The sequence below is a fragment of the Mustela erminea genome, chromosome 7, assembly GCF_009829155.1.
Source record: "Mustela erminea isolate mMusErm1 chromosome 7, mMusErm1.Pri, whole genome shotgun sequence".
Taxonomy (NCBI): Eukaryota; Metazoa; Chordata; class Mammalia; order Carnivora; family Mustelidae; genus Mustela; species Mustela erminea.
The window spans coordinates 121001477-121019205 of NC_045620.1; the positions used below are offsets into that span (position 1 = coordinate 121001477).

At 55.8% G+C, this 17729-nt stretch overlaps 1 protein-coding gene across 2 annotated transcripts; it reads right to left on the bottom strand.

Annotated features, from left to right (window-relative positions):
- Positions 1 to 698: 698 nt before the first annotated feature.
- On the bottom strand, positions 699 to 15741 carry SLC35F6 (solute carrier family 35 member F6). Of its 2 annotated transcripts, XM_032353080.1 has the most exons (6): positions 15509 to 15740; positions 6899 to 6971; positions 5970 to 6141; positions 5526 to 5738; positions 4681 to 4791; positions 699 to 3216 (listed from the first exon to the last, which is right to left on the bottom strand). In XM_032353080.1, exons 1-6 carry the CDS (start codon positions 15583 to 15585, stop codon positions 2747 to 2749), a joined length of 1116 nt encoding a protein of 371 aa, XP_032208971.1. In that variant the 5' UTR covers positions 15586 to 15740; the 3' UTR covers positions 699 to 2746. The 2 variants fall into 2 exon arrangements, with proteins under 2 accessions (XP_032208971.1, XP_032208972.1); XM_032353081.1 differs by lacking the exon at positions 5526 to 5738 and having other exon boundaries at positions 15509 to 15741.
- Between the last annotated feature and the right edge of the window lie 1988 nt (positions 15742 to 17729).

Sequence of the window (17729 nt, forward strand, 5' to 3'; positions counted from 1 at the left end):
TCCTTTTTTAGGTTGCTAAGGCCTTGAGAGGTAACATGACTTGTCCAAGGTCACCCAAAGTCGAAGCTCTCTGACTTCTCCTTCTTTCTTCTACACCAGGTGGCCCTTTGCTTCACTCCTCCTACTGTCCTCAGCGGGGGTCAGAGCTCTGACCTCTCTGAGTGCTATTTGTTAAGCAGAAACCTTTGGACAAAGTAAAGGCAATTGGAACCACTGGTCTGCTGCTAAATCTCTCTGCCTTGTGGCCAGATTCCTGGTGGAGGAGCCCGAGGGCTACCCAAGGCTCTGGACAGCGGTCCTGCAGGCAGCCCCTGCCCTAGCCCCCTGCCCCCCCAAGACCTTTTTGCAGGGGGCAGGGACTGACTAGTCTGCTATGACGCACATAGTTTAAATTACACTGTCTTCCAACTGGTGTTTACAGAAGACAGTTATCAGTCCTGATTTCGGGGGTTCGGAACCTCCAACCAAACTTCCACCATTCCGAACCCCCTTACTCCACTGAAAAACATTCCCCACAACCCTTCAGCCTCAGTGAGAGAGGGGTGGTCCTTACCCTCCTGCCCACATGACCAGCAAGGCCTCTTGAACTTACCCTCCAGAGGAGAAGTCAGCCTTGAGTGGTTGGAAAGAGGGAATGCATCTCCAGGGCCTGGGAGGGCACCCATTGTGGGCATGAAGTGTTCTTGAGGCATCTTAAATGTCTTAAAATAGATGGGAATTTTACATTCTCCTCAATGACGGTGTATTTTTTTTTCCATGATGGTGTATTTTAATAAGACATTTCTTCCCCTCGGAGAACTGATGCTCCGTGCTGGGCCTCTGCTGGGACTCCTGTGTCCCCGGCAGGCCACCCCAGAGGGCAGTGTGAACCCGACACGACATTCTGCCACGTGGGTGTTTATGGGCACCTTCAGTTTATTATCTTATGTGATTTTCACACTCATCCCACAAGATGGAGGGCCAGCTTTCCCATTTTGGAGATGTGTGAAGACCCAAAGATCCAGAAATAAAGTGATTTGCCTGATTTGCGGTCAGGCCTGATATTTAACCCTTGTGCTCCTTCCCTCTCATTTAAAAAAAAAAAAAAAATTGACAGTATGTCAATTTCCCTTTTGTTTTTAAAAATAGAGCCTCAAATGCCATCGTAAGGTCCCAGTTATTTTGGACAAGGAAGCTGAAGTCCCCACCAGGCTCACTCCCCATTTCCTTCTTCTGGGGTATATGCTGTGGCCCACAGAAGCTCTGGGGCCCCTGGGACTCGGAGCTGGTGGCAGGGAGTGGCCCTCCCCTCCCAACAATCTAATAACCTGCTGATTCCCACAGAGCCTGAGGGCTTTGCGTTGTCAAAGAGCCCTTCCCCCAGGATCTATTTTAAGGAAGGCATTCGGTGTTTTGTTTTATGATGAAGCTGCCCAGAAAAATGGTCTGAGGCTCCAGAAACTGCCACGGAGTGAGGAACTCCGCAAGGAAGGGCTGCTCTGCTCCCTGGGGTCCCCAATGCCAGTCCCCTCTCTTCAGGGGTGTGTGGGGGGGGCAGACAAGAGCAACAGCACATGAAGCTTTTATTCTGGCCATGGAAAATTTACCCCAAAGACCCCAGAGAGACCTGTATGGTGGGTGGGGCTGTAGGTCTGGAATCAGGCAAACCTAGCTGGGACTGCAGGCTCCGTGAAGAAGTCCGCGAAGCACCTCTGGGCCGTGGCTTCCTCATCTGCACCCACCCGTGTGGCTTGTTACACCGACGGATTACCGCTGAGCACTTAACACATGCCCAGGACACCAGAATTACTCTAAATGGCGCAGTGCTAGTAAGTTCGTCACCCTGGAGGGATATCTGTGGAGTCGGGTTGTTGGGGGTAGGGTTGAGGTCCAGATGTGCTCTGGATCCCAAGGGCATGGCCGGAGTCTACAGAAGGAGAGCCTTCTTGCAAAACCATTTACATCTCTGGGCCTCAGTCTTCTCATCCTTAAAATGGAAGGTGACGAGTTCGTAAAAGCTGCTATTAAGGGCTGCTTGGAATTCCCCATCATCCCCCGCCCCGCTGCCCTGGGCAGGGAGGTCTTGAGAGTGTGGGAGCAAGGATGCCAGCACTGGCATGGGGAGGAGGCACCGTGGGCAGAGGAGCATTTCCAAAGAAGGTGCTCCTCCTTTCCCAGAGGATGGGCCCGGCTGAGGCTGGAGGCACCAAAGCCACAGCAGCTGCACCTTCTGCTTTACAGACGAGGACCCCAAGGCTCAGGGCCACTAGGTAATGGGCTGGGGGACATACGCCGAGTTTGTGGCACAGTCTAGCTAAAACTTAAATCTCCACGGCGGGGTTAGCAAATAGCCTATAGGTTCTAGAAAACACGGCACCAAGTTCCGGTTTGAATGTGTTCACTGACCTCTCTTCTCTGGAGAACCAAATTTAGCTTATGATTTAGGAGAAAATCTTAGGGTTGTTAGTTCCTGCAATTCCACTTCATGATTTAGTGCTCGTGTTGCAGGAGGGGCTTGCGGGCGAGCCTGGCAGGGGTAGGTCACCGTAATCAGGCCTGTGTGGGCGGCACAGGGGGTGGTGACCAAGGAGGACCTGGGTGTCTGGTCATCTCTTGGGGTAGCAGCTGCCCTGGCGGGGGGGGGTGTCTGTGGGGAGGAGAGGGTGAGGCCTCGGGGACAGGCCACTGGAGGCTCACCAGCCCGAGCAGCCTCGGCCTCAGGGTGGACAAGGTGCATCCAGGTAGCAGCGGAGAACCCACGCGAGGCTCAGCTGGCATCATTGATGGGAGTCCGGGAGCCGCCGAGCAGTCTCTCATGCTCGCCTTCCTCTGCGGGGGGCCGGCCCCTGGACAGGCGGCTCAGCAGCGGGCGGTGCAGCCCATTGTAGAGTGCGGTGCCCATCAGGAGGATGAGGAAGCCCAGGATCTGCAGGGGGTGGAAGGCCTCCCAGCCCAGCGCCAGACTCAGGGCCCAGATGACAATGGTGCGCAGACTGTCCAGCACCATGCGGGTAGTGGCGCTCAGCTCCTTGGTGACACTGATACCCGCGAAGTTGAAGAAGGCGATGCTGCTGATGTTGCCCAACAACGCCAGGGCAATGAGCGGCTGTCGACCCACCTGGCAGAAGGCGTCTGGCACGTCCTCCAGTGTCCCGCGGGGGTTTCCGCTGAAGGAGCCAGCAGGGATGTAGTACATGGGCACCAGCAGCAGGGACAGGATCACGAAGCCGAAGAGGCCTGTGGGGGCGGAGGGAGCACCCTGCTCTCTCTGCTCGACTCCGGCCCCTCCCCTCCCCCCTCGCCCAGCTGAGCCGCACTCGTCTCCCTCCAGGAAGACCCTCTTCTGCCGGCCCTCCCGCCAGCTCCTTCCTGCTCACCCCGAGTTCACAGCACCCCACTGAGGGGGCTATAGCTGCCCTGCTCCACTCTCATCATGTCTTCCAACTGGACCAAGAATAAAAATTACATTTTATACCGTGACCAGCGCTCGTATGCACAGGCACGGACCCACGTACGCACTGTCACAAAATAGCAGCTACCCTTCCCGTGTTCTCTGGCGCTCTTCAACTCTATTGTGTTCATTTACAAAAGAACGGCAGCTGCGGCCACGAATGCTTGTTCTCACAAGCATGGAAAAACATAGTTCTCGAATTCGGGGTCACCGGTCTGCGACTGGGAGCCGACCAGAATGTGAATCAGAGCACGGCTCCCTTCAGAGTCTCTGGGAACAAAACCGAGTGGACACAACAAGGTGTGACACTGTAAGGGGTGGAGAGGTCTATCGTGCCAGGAGCCTGTGGCGCTCGCACAGCTCCCGAACGGGGCCACAGGCCCCAGGTGGCTGGTGTTGTGCTAGTACGCCCCACTGGCTTCATATCCTCAAAGCTTAAAGGTTTTGGTCTTTACTTCCCGTCTCAACAACTTTTGGTGGCTCCTCTCTGTCATTTAAAGTCTGGATTAGGGGAACCTGGGTGGCTCAGTGGGTTAAAGCCTCTGCCTTCAGCTCAGGTCATGATCCCAGGGTCCTGGGATCAGGCCCCACATGGGGCTCTCTGCTTGACAGGGAGCCTGCTTCCTCCTCTCTGCCTGCCTCTCTGCCTAATTGTGATCTCTGTCTGTCAAATAAATAAATAAAATCTTAAAAAAAAAAGTCTGGATTAAATCCACTTGCCTGACATTCAAGATTCTCCATAATAAGACCCTGACCTAGTTAATTCCTGATCATTACCCCGACCCCAAACCTGTATCTCACCAACCACTCCTTCCTGGTTTCACCACTCAGGGCCAGCTCCCCATGTCCTCACTCCGTCTGGAGTTTTCCCTCCTGCCCCCTCTTGCTGTAGTTCGAACACCACCTTCCCTGTCCTGAAGACACTCAGATATGCTTGTCATCTGAGTGGTCTGAGTGCAAATGCATTGTCTGGCCCTTCCCAGTTGGCCAGCTCCTCTAGAGTGGGGCGCACATCCCCTTCATCCTCAACCTCATCCCCTCCCCGCCCCCAACCCAAGCTCCTGGGTCAGAGTCTCTGTCAGCACACTCATGGGAAAGGAAGGGAGGAGTTGGGGAGGGGGCTCATCCCCTCCCCGTGGGCCATGGCACCTCGCCTGGAACTCCTGCTTGTGCATCCCTTCCGCAAGCTACCGTCCAGGGTGCTCCCACAGCAGCCGTACCCCAGCCCCCAAGCCCCTGTGCTCACACACCTTCAGTGCCGACTGCCCGCAGCGGGTGCACGTTATGCCTGTAGACGAACTTTTCCTCGAGCACCATCTGGATGGAGACGATGATCTGGGCCATGATGATCAACAGGTCCCCTGTGGGGAAGGGAGCCAGGGTGACGCTGGGCTGCAGGGAGTGGGAGTAGGGGTGGGGATGGAGCATAGCCACAGGGTCCTTGGTAGGGTGGTGGGCCCAGTGCTGGGGTGGACGGCTCCCGCAGGGACATGAGAACTCCCAGAGCCCCTGATTTGGCAGGGTCCCATATGATTCAGAAGGCAGTCATGGCAGCCCCATGCCTGGTCTCCTGGCCCCTGAGGACTGGCGCAGGCCAGCAGCACAGGCATGTTATCACTCTGGGCTGAGGCTCCAGAAGATCCAGAGGCCTGTGAGGGGCACAGTGGGGGTAATAAGCAGGTCTTCTGAGATGCAAGAGACTTGGTGATAGACGTTTCCAGTTTAGTCCGTCCTCCGAGGACCAGAAGGGTCCCGTCATTGTTGAGTAGGCTGCCAGGCTGGGTACTAGGTGAGCGCTCCATCGACAGCGGTCGCTCCCCCTCCCAGACCTGGCAGTCTGTGCGTGTTTATCACAGGACAAAGCTTCTCCCTCCTCTGACCTCCCGCTCCTTATCTACCCCTTCTCATGCTACTTGCACCTTTCTGCACTCTAGCCGTCATCTCGCGGGCAGATGCCGGCCCACATCCCCCGTGTGCCCTCACCTGGGGCTTGGCACACAGGAGAGCTTGCAACAGTCTGGTGACCGACTGTGCTGGGCTCCCAGGGAGGGCAGACCAGGAGCGGTAGCCCTTGGGTCCCCACCCCTTGTCGCACCTGTGATCACTTCACTGAGCTTGTGCTGATCGTCGTGCTTGCTCAGGAGGTCGGCCAGGCCCACGACCACCAGTCCCGCGATGGTGGCAAGGATGCCCAGCCACTGGCTCAGCGCCAGCCTCCGTCCCAGGAAGGCCACCGAGAAGAGGCCCGTGAATATGATCACCGCACCCCGAAGCATCTGGAAGCTGGAGGCACTTGTCATGTTCAGGGCTGGGAGAGGGGATACATGATGTGAGCTCCCGAGGGCCAAGGCTATCCAGTCACTGTGGGGCCCTCAGGGCTGAAGACATGCCTTGCACACAGTGTGTGCTCAGCAAATCTCGCTCGTGTGTGCGCATGTGTGTGAGTCTGGGATGGGGAAGGGGTGAGGTGAGCTGGGGTAGGGGCGGCTGCTTCACCAGTGTCCCCTCCAGCCCTCCGCAGCCTGGCCCCGCTACTCACCCACATACATGATGCTGGTCCCCGTCATGTCGCACAGGGCAGGAGGCAGGAAAAGAAGGGAATTAAAGGGCTGCTGGGGATCCATGCTGGCATCTGGGTGCCTCGCAGCTCTGCACCGAAGCAGGAAGAAGGCCGCCAGGCAGGAGAACTCCCCCAGGAACATGCCCACAGCCTGCAGGGACGGAACCCTGTAAGTTCACAGCTGGAAGGAGAATCACCTTGGACAGAATTTTAACACAGCCCGTCTTCACACGGAAGCTTTCCTGTGACTTGGCGCATATACCAGACAAAAGCAGAGCTGCTGTTATGTGGAAGGCCAGACACTACCTCCTAGGTCTAAGCCCTAACCCCTAGAAACATCTCGATGGAAACCCTGAGGCTATAGACAGCCTGGTCTGAAAACCACCAATCTAAGGCCAACCTCCGGTCAGTTCTAGATGGAGAAACGGAGGCCTAGAGAGGCTCTAGAACTTCCTTACGGCCATGGAGCAAGTTGCTGGGAGAGCAGGGGCTGAAGTATGAGGCTCTGCCTCCTTGTCTGGCCACAGGTGCCTTCTGTTTATGTTGTCTGCCCCGTCCCAGTGGAGTATGGGCTTCCCAAGGATGGAGAGCAGGTTTTGCTACGGGGGTTGATATGTTCCAGATGGGTCCCGACGAGGACGTGTGAGGGCTGCCTTATAGCGTCCTGGGCATGCCTGCTCCCCGGGACATAGGCAGCCCTCCCAGAGAGGGCTGTGCCCTCTGCCCCCTTCTGTGGGCACGCACACCCTGGCCTCTATTCTGGGGAGGGAGGGAGACAGGGAGGGAGAGGATGGTTCTTCTGGAAGCAGGGGAAGGCTCTACCCCACGTGAGAAAGCCTCAGGGCCTCACAGGGGACACCTGACCAGAGGCCTGGCCAACAGGAGGTGGGGAGGGATGGGGCGGATACCTGGAGGAAGGGATGCTGGAAGCTGTGCTCCTTGCCCCCTCCGCAGCCCGGGGCCATGAAGTTGTCTGCCCACCTGCAGCGGAGAGAAAGAGAAGGTCAAAGCCTTGGCACTGCACCAGCTCTGCAACTCTGGCCCTGGGGTCTGCGGACAAGCTTGCTCCTCTCAACACCAAGGGCCCAAACTTAGGGGACCTGGCTCAGCGTGAGACTCCACTCCAAGAGGCCAGTTCCTGCAGCACGAAGTCTTCATCTGGGATCAGCAAGGGGGGGGGGGGGCGGCTAGAAACCTTTAGCTGAAATGTAGCATTTCCTCACATTGTGAATGTAGCCCCACAGTACCTGTGATTTTGTCACACACGTCATGGCTACTCTTCCCGGCATGTCAGTCCTTGTAGGTACCGGGAAGTGGCATTTACATGCATTGCTACTAGAAAATCACAGTGATTAGACCCACTACTTACAATTTTCTGTGTCAAGAAGCGTCTACATACACATATTACTACATCACAAATTGGCTTTTTCAATGTTTTGATAACTTTATTTCAATGTAAGTGGCTTTTTCTGTAATCCAAACCTTTAATTGCATTTTTTTTTTTTTTTAAGATTTTACCCATTCATTTGAGACAGAGAGACAGAGAAACAGAGACAGTACAAGCAGGGGGAAAGGCAGAGGGAGAGGGAAAAGCAGACTCCCCGCGGAGCTGGGAGCCCGACTTGATCGCAGGACCTGGGATCATGACCTGAGCTGAATGCAGACTTAACCATCTGAGCCACCCAGGTGCCCCTAACTGCACATTTAAAAAACAGTATTCTAGGCTTTACTGACTGTCAGATGGACTCATGGAACCAAAAATATCAGAAGCCTGTGGTCTGCAAGGGCATTCGGGCCCTTGGGAAACGAATTCCTGACACAGACCAGGTGGTCACCTTCCTATAACCTGAATGGTCTGGAGGGTCTTTCTAGCACTGATGGGGAAGCAGGTGGCAAGTACATGGCACTAGTGGAGTGGCCTCCCAGCCAGCACCCTGACAGATGGCGTCACTGAGTCTGGCACGCTTTCCCAGCAACACCAGACACAAGCCCAGAATCCTCTGCAGCACAGCGCCCTGGGCAGCTCCCACCAATTGTTCTGCACTATCTGCTGCCCATGCACTAAAACCCTGGCCCCCCAATTTCACTCTGGCTGGGATTTGTTGGGTCCCTGGGGTCTTGTCCAATCTCTTTCATTTAAAAGTCCTTTAGGGGCACCTGGGTGGCTCAGTCAAGCGTCTGCCTTTGGCTCAGGTCATGATCCTGGGGTCCTGGGATCGGGAGCCTGCTTCTCCCTCAACCACTGCTTGTGTTCTCTCTCTCTGTCATATAAATAAATAAAATCTTTTTAAAAATGTCCTTTAGATATTTGGAGACTTTCCTACCCTCTTTTGAAGCTTCTCATCTTGTGGCTAATCAGCCCCAGCCCTTTCTAACCTTTCACTTCCCTGACTGCTGACTTCTGGAAGCACTCAGGGGGTCCCAGGCCTAGAGCTAAGTGTGTGGCATCTGGCCCAGGCCAAGCCTGGCAAGACAGCAGCCCCTCCTTCACACTGCACACCCTGTCACTCGCGGACATGGCTCTAACCCAGTCTGTCACATCACGCAGCTGACTGGAGTCAATGCTACCATAGGGCAGCGTCTTGTGGGCCCTGGACCCATTTCTTCTGCAGTGCCCTGCACCTAGGCAGTGGCTGTCTCTAAACTACAAGACTTGGGACTTCTCTTTCTTAAACGTCCTTCCTTGCCATGCCTGTGAAGAGCAGCCACGTGGTAGTCCCCAGCCCTACCCCGCTGGCTCATTTCTGCAACAAGTCTGAGGTTTCAAAAGCCAGGGGGAAGCCTTTTGTCTCCAGTGTCCCCCACCCAACAGGGCAGCAAGCCTGGGACCTTGGGTAGGGGCTGGGTTTGACAAAGATCCTGGCCAGCCCTGGTTTCCCTGTGCCCTGAGTGTAGGGAGGGGAACAAGGAGCTCTTTGCCACAGCCTGGGAATGGGCATAAGGCGTGGGCGCTGGCAGCAGGAAGGGCAGGCTGAATGCGGTAGGGTTCCCCATCAGCCCTGAGGGCGAGACCACATCTGCTCATTGATCTGAACGTACCCCAGGGCTGTTGAAAAAAACAGGGCCAGGGCGAACTTGGCTCACAGTGAGCTCACTCACAGCGGAAGACCCCACCCACCCCAGAAATGCCAGGAGGGACAGTTAGGAGGGCTTGCGGTTCTTGGGAATGATGAGGGTCTTCAGGAGAGCTGAAGGGTGGGGAAGTCTCATAGGACTGGTTGGAAATGCGGAGAGAAATCTGGGTCAGGGGACCAGGCTGTAACCAGTCCCAGTACCAACGGCGCAAAGAAAGCCACAACTCAAGAAACCGCCTGCTCTGCGGGGTCTCATTTCTGCCCCATCTGCTGCAAGTTTTGGTCCCTGGATCCCCAGACAGGACAGGATGTGGGATACTGGTGGGGGCCGCAAACCAATGGTGTGGCCCCTCAGCCCCCAAGGCAGGTCAGGCTTGCTTTTGCAGAGAGAGCACTCTGGGAGGGCCTGCGGGAGGCAACTGAGTGTAACAGAGAAGCGAGGAAGAGTAAGGAGGCCCTGTTTTCCCAAAGTGCAGAGCCAACTGCCCCAGAGCAAGTCGGAGATGGACATTCCTAGAGCTGAAGCCAGGAGGAAACAAGGGAGGTTCTGCCAAGCCCAAAAAGGTCACCTAGAAGCTCAGGGCACAGGCATGTGTGGAAGCAAGCCCCTTTCCCATCATGGTAGCACACCCAGATTCACGGCAGGCTCCAGAAGACCCCCAGACCCAGTGGTAGAGCCGCCTCCCTGAACTTCCCCTGAGCTGTGGCCCATACAGCTTACGGTGATGACCACTCACACACCCATCACTGTATGCGTTCAAGCCACTACCCCAAGCTCAGCATCCAGCAACTTCTCTACTTCTGGCTCCCCAGCTCCCGGCACAGAGGAGCTCAGACATTTTTCCTTTGTTCAACCAGTGGCATTTCTAGACTCGCCCTGGCAAATGGGCAGGGTCTGCATGACTCATTTCCCACCAGGGGAGATGCCGTCTGCCAGTGGGCCCAGCTGGGCTTGTCCCCCACGGGTGAGCACTGAGAGCAGAGCTGGCTCTAAGGCTGATGCCGAGCTCTCTCTCCTGCCCCCAGGGCCTCCTTTGCTTCCCCCAAGGGGTGGGTCTGCCTCAACAAGCTGGGGCTGGCAGTGCTCCCAGCCTGGGAAATGGAGTCTTTTTGTATCTGGACGCTTAGGGCGGGCTTGCGGCCCAAGGGATTGGGTGTCGGGGGGGGGGAGTGGGGGAACGGCGGCCCTTTCCTGCCTTCCTTCAGGCAAGGAGGAGTTCAGGCCCGCAGAGACTCGGGGCTGGAGTCTAGTGTCTCACCCCGGTCTTCAGACAGGCTTCAGCTCATTGCACAGGCACCGATGGAGCCCAGAGAGGACAGAACAAGAGCCAGAATCCAGCCTCTGCTGAACAGGGGAGGACAGCAAGGGCCCCTAAGGTGGGACAGCTGTTTGCAAAAACACTTTGCTGCATGTTTTGATAAATGTACCACTCACTGAGGACTGACTCCATGCCAGGCCTGTGCCGGACACTCATGTTCTTCATTTTACGGACCGGGATGTCGTGGCTTGTGGGGGAGGGGTGGCGAGAGCCGAGTGCGGACCCATACAGTTAACAACAGGCAGGTCTAGGGCCAGATCCATCTGCTTGAATTTGCATTCAGAAAAGGCAGCAGAATCCCTGGAAAGCTCATGACTTTTGAGTCTCACAGGCTGGACAAGTTAACAGTCTTCTCATCTATAAAATGGGGATAGTGAGGCCAACACCGAGGAATGGTCAAAAGTAATACATAATGTAAGACAGACAGCCCCAGGGATCAGAGAGCGCTCGAGGGACTCAATCTGGTGCCGAGAGGGGGTTCGTCCCCAGGGGTCTTCACCTCCAGCTCCCTGCTCCTTCCTCGGCACCTGACTTTCTCCCATCACCTTCTTATTGCAGATTCTTCCCACTCCCCTGGCTGAGGCGGAGAGAGGAGGCTCCGCAGATGGGTCCTCTCTCCTCTGTAGACAGCCTATTCTAAAGGCAGGCCACAGTGGCATGGGCAGGAGGCGGCGTGGGGGACCCTCGATCTCGAGAGTCAGGCCGATGCTACATGAGAAGATGCCTTCTGCTGGCAGAGACTGGCTTCATCAATTTTTTAAATTAAAATTTAATTTAATTTAAAATTTTTTTAATTAAAAAATTAATTTTTAGGGCGCCTGGGTGGCTCAGTGGGTTAAGCCGCTACCTTCGGCTCAGGTCATGATCTCAGGGTCCTGGGATCGAGTCCCGCATCGGGCTCTCTGCTCAGCAGGGAACCTGTTTCCTCCTCTCTCTCTCTCTCTGCCTGCCTCTCTGCCTACTTGTGATCTCTCTCTTTCAAATAAATAAAAAATAAAAAAATCTTTAAAAAAAATAAATAAAAATAAAAAATTAATTTTTAATTAAAAAAATTTTAAAGTGATCTCTGCACCCAACATGGGGCTCGAACTCATGATCCTGAGATCAAGAGTTGCACACTCTACCGACTGAATCAGGAGACTGGCTTCTTTTAGGAGGGGCCTCGGCAGGCAGGCCGGGGGCGGGTTTGCCTGGCCAGGGGTGAGTCACTCCGGCCTGGCCAAACTCAGAGCTCAGCATTCTGAGAGGCATGCGCGGCCACGTGAGGGTGGCGGATGCAGAGAGACTGAGGAAGTGGCCGATGTGGTTGCTTCGGTCTGACAGCGGTGTCCAGTACCCCAGCAGAATCTCTGCCACTTCCTCTGGCTCCCCCTGCTCCTCCAGCCCAGTGAGTCAGCTCCTTCCTCCTGCCCAGAACCTCCAGCAAGGCCGTGGGGCTGCTCTACTCTTCCGTGTCACAGCAGTTGGTGATAAGCAATCACGAGACCTCTAAGTATTACCCAATCTTCCTCGGTAGATCCTGCCTGGTGCCTGGGCTGAAGGGAGGGAAGTCACGCCCATTTTACAGATGAACCTGAGGTTCGGCGAGGCCCCTGTGACTCATCGAATCCCATAACTCCCACTCCTTGTGCTCTCTTCACTTTACACACTACCCTCCAGGTTTGGGCTTTCCATGGCTGCTGCAAGAAGCCCTCGGAAGCAATTATCCCAGGCCGGCTTCTGGAATTTAAGAGTGGGGTCAGCCACCAAGGCAAAAGTTAGAGCTGGCACAGGAAGGATGGTGAGAGTCCTTCCCTACTAGAGATCCAGGGGTCCCAGTTTCCTGCTGGGGTCCCCGCACCAGGGGCCTGATTGTTGGAGGGGAAGCCACCCCTTGGCCCCTCTCCGGCTGGGTGGGCTTCACAGCGGGCAGCCTTTTGGAGGGCATCTGAGCCTCACTTAATGAGCACCTGCTTGACCCTGGCTCTTGACATGTAGGACCCTAGCTGGGTTCAGGACAATGGGGCTCTGAAATGGGCAGGACCCCACGGGGGGGTGGGGACTGTCTGCTGTGCAGGTGACCCATGGGCAGAAGGTCTGGGTGAGGGGGGAGAAAGCAGCCACAGAAAGGAGAAGCAGCCACTGGACTGGAGGGGCCCTTTGAAGAGGCCCAGGACCAGGGACAAGGCCAAAGGGCCAGGCTGGTGGGTAGCCTCTGTCCCCACCCCAGCAAGAGCAGCCCCTTCTCCATCTCCTGCAGCCTACCCAGAACTGCTGAGCAGGCAGAGTGGCCTCCTCCAGGGGACAGCTGCCCTGTGGTCCCCGCACAGCAGGGGGCAGGTGCTCACCCACTTCCTCTGCCAAGTTTCATCTTCCCAGGACCTTTTACAGGTCAAGGAACCGAAAGAGACTACTGGAGACACTAAATGAGAACCACGAGTACTGTAACCCCTGCCCCCCGCCCCCGTTCCCCCATCCCAGAGGGCGGGCACTCTGGTGATGGGGGGGTGGGAAGCCATTGCTTGTGGCACTGCAACTTCCACGGGGCTGGGACTGGGTGCTCTCTGTGGGGAGATGTAAGAGGGGATCCCCAAGGAAGTGAGACTTTGGGGGCACTGTCTGTAAGAGGACCGAGACCTAGTTTCTGGTCCCCACTCTGATGCCAGCCAGTTAGTCACTAAAAGAAACTTTTCGTGGGACCTAGACTATAAATTGTAGGCATTAGGATGGGAGATTTCTATGTTTCTAACAGCTTTTAAATTTTATTTATTTATTTGACAGAAATCACAAGTAGGCAGAGAGGCAGGCAGAGAGAGAGAGAGGAGGAAGCAGGCTCCCCGCTGAGCAGAGAGCCCAATGCGGGACTCGATCCCAGAATCCCAAGATCATGACCCGAGCCGAAGGCATCCGCTTAACCCAGTGAGCCACCCAGGCGCCCTGTTTCTAACAGCTTTAAGTGCCTTGAAAAATGACTTGAGAAACCCCTAGCCTCACTCCATATTGATAGTTAAGAACCTGAATTCTTAAGCCAGATCACTTTGGCTCAAATATCAACTCTGCCACGGAACAGCTGAGTTGACCCCGGGTAAACAGTTCCATCTCTCCATAGCTAGGTTTCCTGATCTGGCAGCTGCTAGGGACTCGCTGTGGTCCCATCTTAGTTCGTCTGTCCCTGCCAGGAAGTGCAGGTCAGAGCGTAATTTCACATCAGTAATCCCCACCAGGATGCACACAGCCCCTCTCTCATGTTTTCTCTCGGAGGGTGTCCGTCTCACAGTCTGGCCTTAGAACCCTGTATAGGGCCTAACTCTGGGGCCCATTTGAGTTAGGGAGGCTCCCAAAAGGCCCCATATCAGGTGACCTAGCATAGGAAAGGTCCAAAGGCTGGGTCCCCACGTGCGAGTCTCTTTCCTGCCTCTTGGGCAGCCTGCAAGGGCAAGGTCTCCTGGGGCCAAGAATCCCAGGGCCTCCTACTTGACCAGGAAGGAGCTGAGTCAGTTTACTCCAGTAATAACTGGCCATCTCGACTCTCCTTGGGCACAGAAGCCCTGGGAAATACAGAGCCACTCTCTAATCATGTGACTGAGACCTTGAATGGTATGACAGATGGACAGATGGATGACTCGTTCTGCTGCATTCAGATCCTGAGATGGGAGCTCTCAGGCTGAGTCTCCTTTATAGTGAAGGAGGCCACAGGGCTCAGGAGACCAGCTCACAATCCAGATGCAGACAAACAAGAGACAGTGGTGTCCACCCAGAACTCCACTTCCTCTGGAGAAGGGAGGGCACTGATGTTGTCAGGTGTGTATGCTCTGCCTGCTTCGCCTCCTACCCTAAGCATCTCAAACGATCTCTTGGCTACTTCAGCCTCCTTCCTGGAGTCCAGACAATGCTTCGCACCCTGTAGGTCCCTTATACACGTCTGATGAACTGGACAGGGTACCTTCCTCCCAGACCTCTCCCCTGGGGCATGTGAACAAATACCTCAAAAATGAGTGAGAGATGACCAGCCCCCCACCCCCCAGGGGGCCTCAAGCACAGCCCAGAGGGTCGCCGGTGTGACCCCTGCCTTGCTGTGGAGCCTGGAAGGGCCCGGCTGGAAGTGAGGTCTGGCTGGGACAGGGACACTGTCTACTCCTCTCCAAATGCCTCTTGGGATAGGTTCAGAGAAAGGCCAGGATCTGGGTACTGAGGGCTCTGAGACGGTAAACAGAGTGGGGCAGGAGGGCCCTGCCTGGAGATGGGGGCAGAGCAAGCGACAAAGCATTGCCAAGAGAAGGGCCTGCCTCCTGGGTCTCCTGTACATGGCCAAGGAGGCATGCTCAACACCCCCCCCCCCCCCCCCCCCGCCCCCCAGCCTCATGACGGCCCTGGGGCCTCATTCCCTAACCTCCTGGGGTCTGTCTTCACCGTCTCACAAGCTCCCACCCTTCTGCATCAGAGCTGAACTGTGCACCCAGACTCCTGTCTGGGTTCATGACACTTTTGTTCTCCCAGCAGAAACCCTGGAGGGGTCACTGGCTGTTTGTCTCTCTCGGTCCTGTGGGTCAGGCATGGCTTCATTCTGCACACTTCGTGTGGCCTTGCGGTTCCCTGAAGCAATGTCTGGCCAGAAGTAGAAATCCCACCAAAATGTCAAGGCCCAGCTGTGACCCCTCCTCCGTGAGGAGCCCATAGGGTATCCCCAGGTCTGTCGCGGCAGCCTGCCACGCTCACACGGCTTCTACTGGAGTCCGCGTGCACAGTGCGGGAGCGCCCTGTCACCCCACCCCTGCCCAAAGCTCCTGGAGGGCCTAGCCTCCAGCCCGCGTTGGAAGGGGCCGGAGAGGGAACTGGTCTAAAGATGAGGAAACTGAGGCATGGAGACGGGAGGGGGCTCGCCGGGATCAAGCACACAGCGATCAAAGCCGGAGCTCGGATCCTGCAGCGGGCCACACGGCCTAGGTCCATGTTTCTTCGGGCTGCTCGCCCCTTGGGGGCCCCCAAGCCGCGTGAACCGACCGGAGAAACGAGGCGAGCCGGTGAAGCCGGGAAAGGAGAGCCGAGAAGGGGGAGGAAGAGGAAGGTGCGCGGGGTCCCCAGAGCCCTCGCGGGCCGCGGCAGGTCCGGCTGCGCTCCCACCCCTCCCGGCCGGGCCCGGACTCACTTGGCCGAGAGCGTGTTGATGGAGCCGGTGACAAGCATGAGCCCGGCCAGGAACAGCTGGTACTTGGTCCAGGCCATGGCGGCGGATGCGGGGAGCGGAAAACTGCAGGGACCCCCGCGACCCTCCCGGTCGCTCCAGAAGGCAGATCCCGACCCCGTCACCCGGGGGTCTCGGGAGCGAGCGCTTCCGGGCCGGGCGTCACGTGACCCACGCCGCCCCGGCCCGGCCCGGCCCCGCCCCGCGCCGTGGCCCCGCCCCCGGGGCGGGTTCGCTGGGCTTTTTCCCTTGGCTCACTCGCGTCCACAGGGTGACAGTGGCCAGTTACAGGCCCAGGTCTTCCCGTTTGTAGAAGCGGCTGATGGGGACAGTACAACGAGAACGCACTGTGAATGTCAGAGCGTTCTGTAAACCGTTTAAGGAGATCGCAAGCCGAATGATGTCAGAAACATCACAGAGTGGATAGGACTCCTGGGAATCTCTTCTGTACAGGGAACCCCCAGGGAAGCCTGGAACGTGTCTCTGGATGAGTTGTTCACATCTTCCAGAAATGTGGCGCAGGAATCTAGTTCCAGTTCCCCGGGAGACCCATTTTATAGCTGAGGAAAGGAAATTGAGAGAAGCCAAGCTTAGGGTCATGCTAGTGAGGGATGGAGTGGGGGTATGCGTGTAGCTTCTTCAGTCTCCCCCAGATCCGTGCCTTCAGCACAGCCCCTTCACCAGTGCTCCTTCCTGGATACCCAGGATGCTGCTCTGAGGCATCTGTGGCAGAAAGACCTAGTGGTCTTGCTTGCTGAGGATTTAGGGTTTTTAAAATCCGAGTTCTCAGCTCCCTGGCTGTCCTCTGTCCTCATCTCCAGGCCTCCAGTCTGCATCCCATGCCGTGTCACCCCACATGCTAGAGTGCAAAGCCTTGGGGCAGTTCCTTCAGACCTAGTGGACACATTCTCCCCCTTACTGCAAATCTTGTTACTTCTTAAGGTACAGATGTAAGACCTGTCTGCCAACTCCTTGTTCTCACCCTGAGACTCCTTGAACTTGTGAAAATGACCAGTGTTGAATCACAAGAACTCTTTATTGCAGGAAGACCTGGCAGGGAAGGGGCACATGTGGGGTTCTGGACAAAAGGTTGGAGGTAACTAGGGGAAGGGCTTTCCCAGAGGAGGGAATGCAGATGGGAGTGAGCACTGAGTGTGTCTGAGATCCACAGACCTTCTGGGAACGTTTCTGCTTCCTTCTTGGGAGCCTGCTGTCTTCAGTCAGTGGGGGAGATGCAGATACAGAAGAAGTCCTGAATTTCTTTTCCTCCATAACACAACAAGTTTCATGTGATTTCAAAGGAATCCATGGAGTTATAAAAAAATATAAAAAAAATATTAACTGAGACCCTGGCCCTGTAGGGAGGCATGAAGTCAGACAGAGCAGACTACACCAGCTGGATAGCCCCATCCCTATTGGAGACAGTTCCTACAGTCACAGTGATACACTCAGTGGGGCTCTGGACCATTTTCCCCACAAGTCAAGGATTCTGTCCTAAAGTAAATATTCTTAATGGCCAGTGGTGTCACCACCCCGATATGATGTCACTAGCAGCACAGTCTTTGTGTCTACAGCCACATCATACAATGACTTTTAATTTATCACAGTGTTCTGACCTTTCGTCAAGTTGCTGTCCCAGGAGGATTTACTGGCAAATATACATCAAGAACCCCAAAGTGTCAGGCCCAGAGCCGGGAATTGGGGCCCCAAAGACAAGCAAGATAAGATCCCTTCCCTCAAGGAGTTTGGGATTTTGTGGAGGAGAGGGGCAAGCACACCAGTCACCATGCAGCAGTGTAAGGGGCAGAAGGAATTGGGGAGGGGGTGGATTTCTCAAGAGGGGCAGGAGCGAGAGCATGACAGTGACGGTCAGTGCTATCTTGACTCAGTGCTCCTGTCTGTGTCCACCTCTACTTGACCTCAGTGTTCAGAGCAGTCCCACAAAGCTGGAATCCCAGGGAAATTTGAGCAGGGACTTGAAGGAGAAGCAGGATTGCTCCAGGTGGAGAAGGGGGCATTCTAGGCTGAGACAACTATTGGTTGGTCACCTCCATGGGTATGACCAGTGAGCCTTCACACTGGGGGGTGACCAGCGAGCCTTCACACTGGGGGGTGACCTAGAGTGAGGCTCCAGGTATATGCCAAACTGGCTAGGCTTTACAGGTAAAAACTAGGGTTGACATTA

Bases quoted from the DNA above. Each gene is read 5' to 3' on its own strand.
- SLC35F6 (XM_032353080.1), bottom strand. From the start codon at position 15,585: ATGGCCTGGACCAAGTACCAGCTGTTCCTGGCCGGGCTCATGCTTGTC. The intron at 6,142-6,898 runs GTATCCGCCCCA...CCGTCCCTGCAG, and splicing joins TCCAGCATCCCTTCCTCCAG to GCTGTGGGCATGTTCCTGGG. The intron at 3,217-4,680 runs GTGTGTGAGCAC...CCGCCCCCACAG, and splicing joins GCGGGCAGTCGGCACTGAAG to GCCTCTTCGGCTTCGTGATC.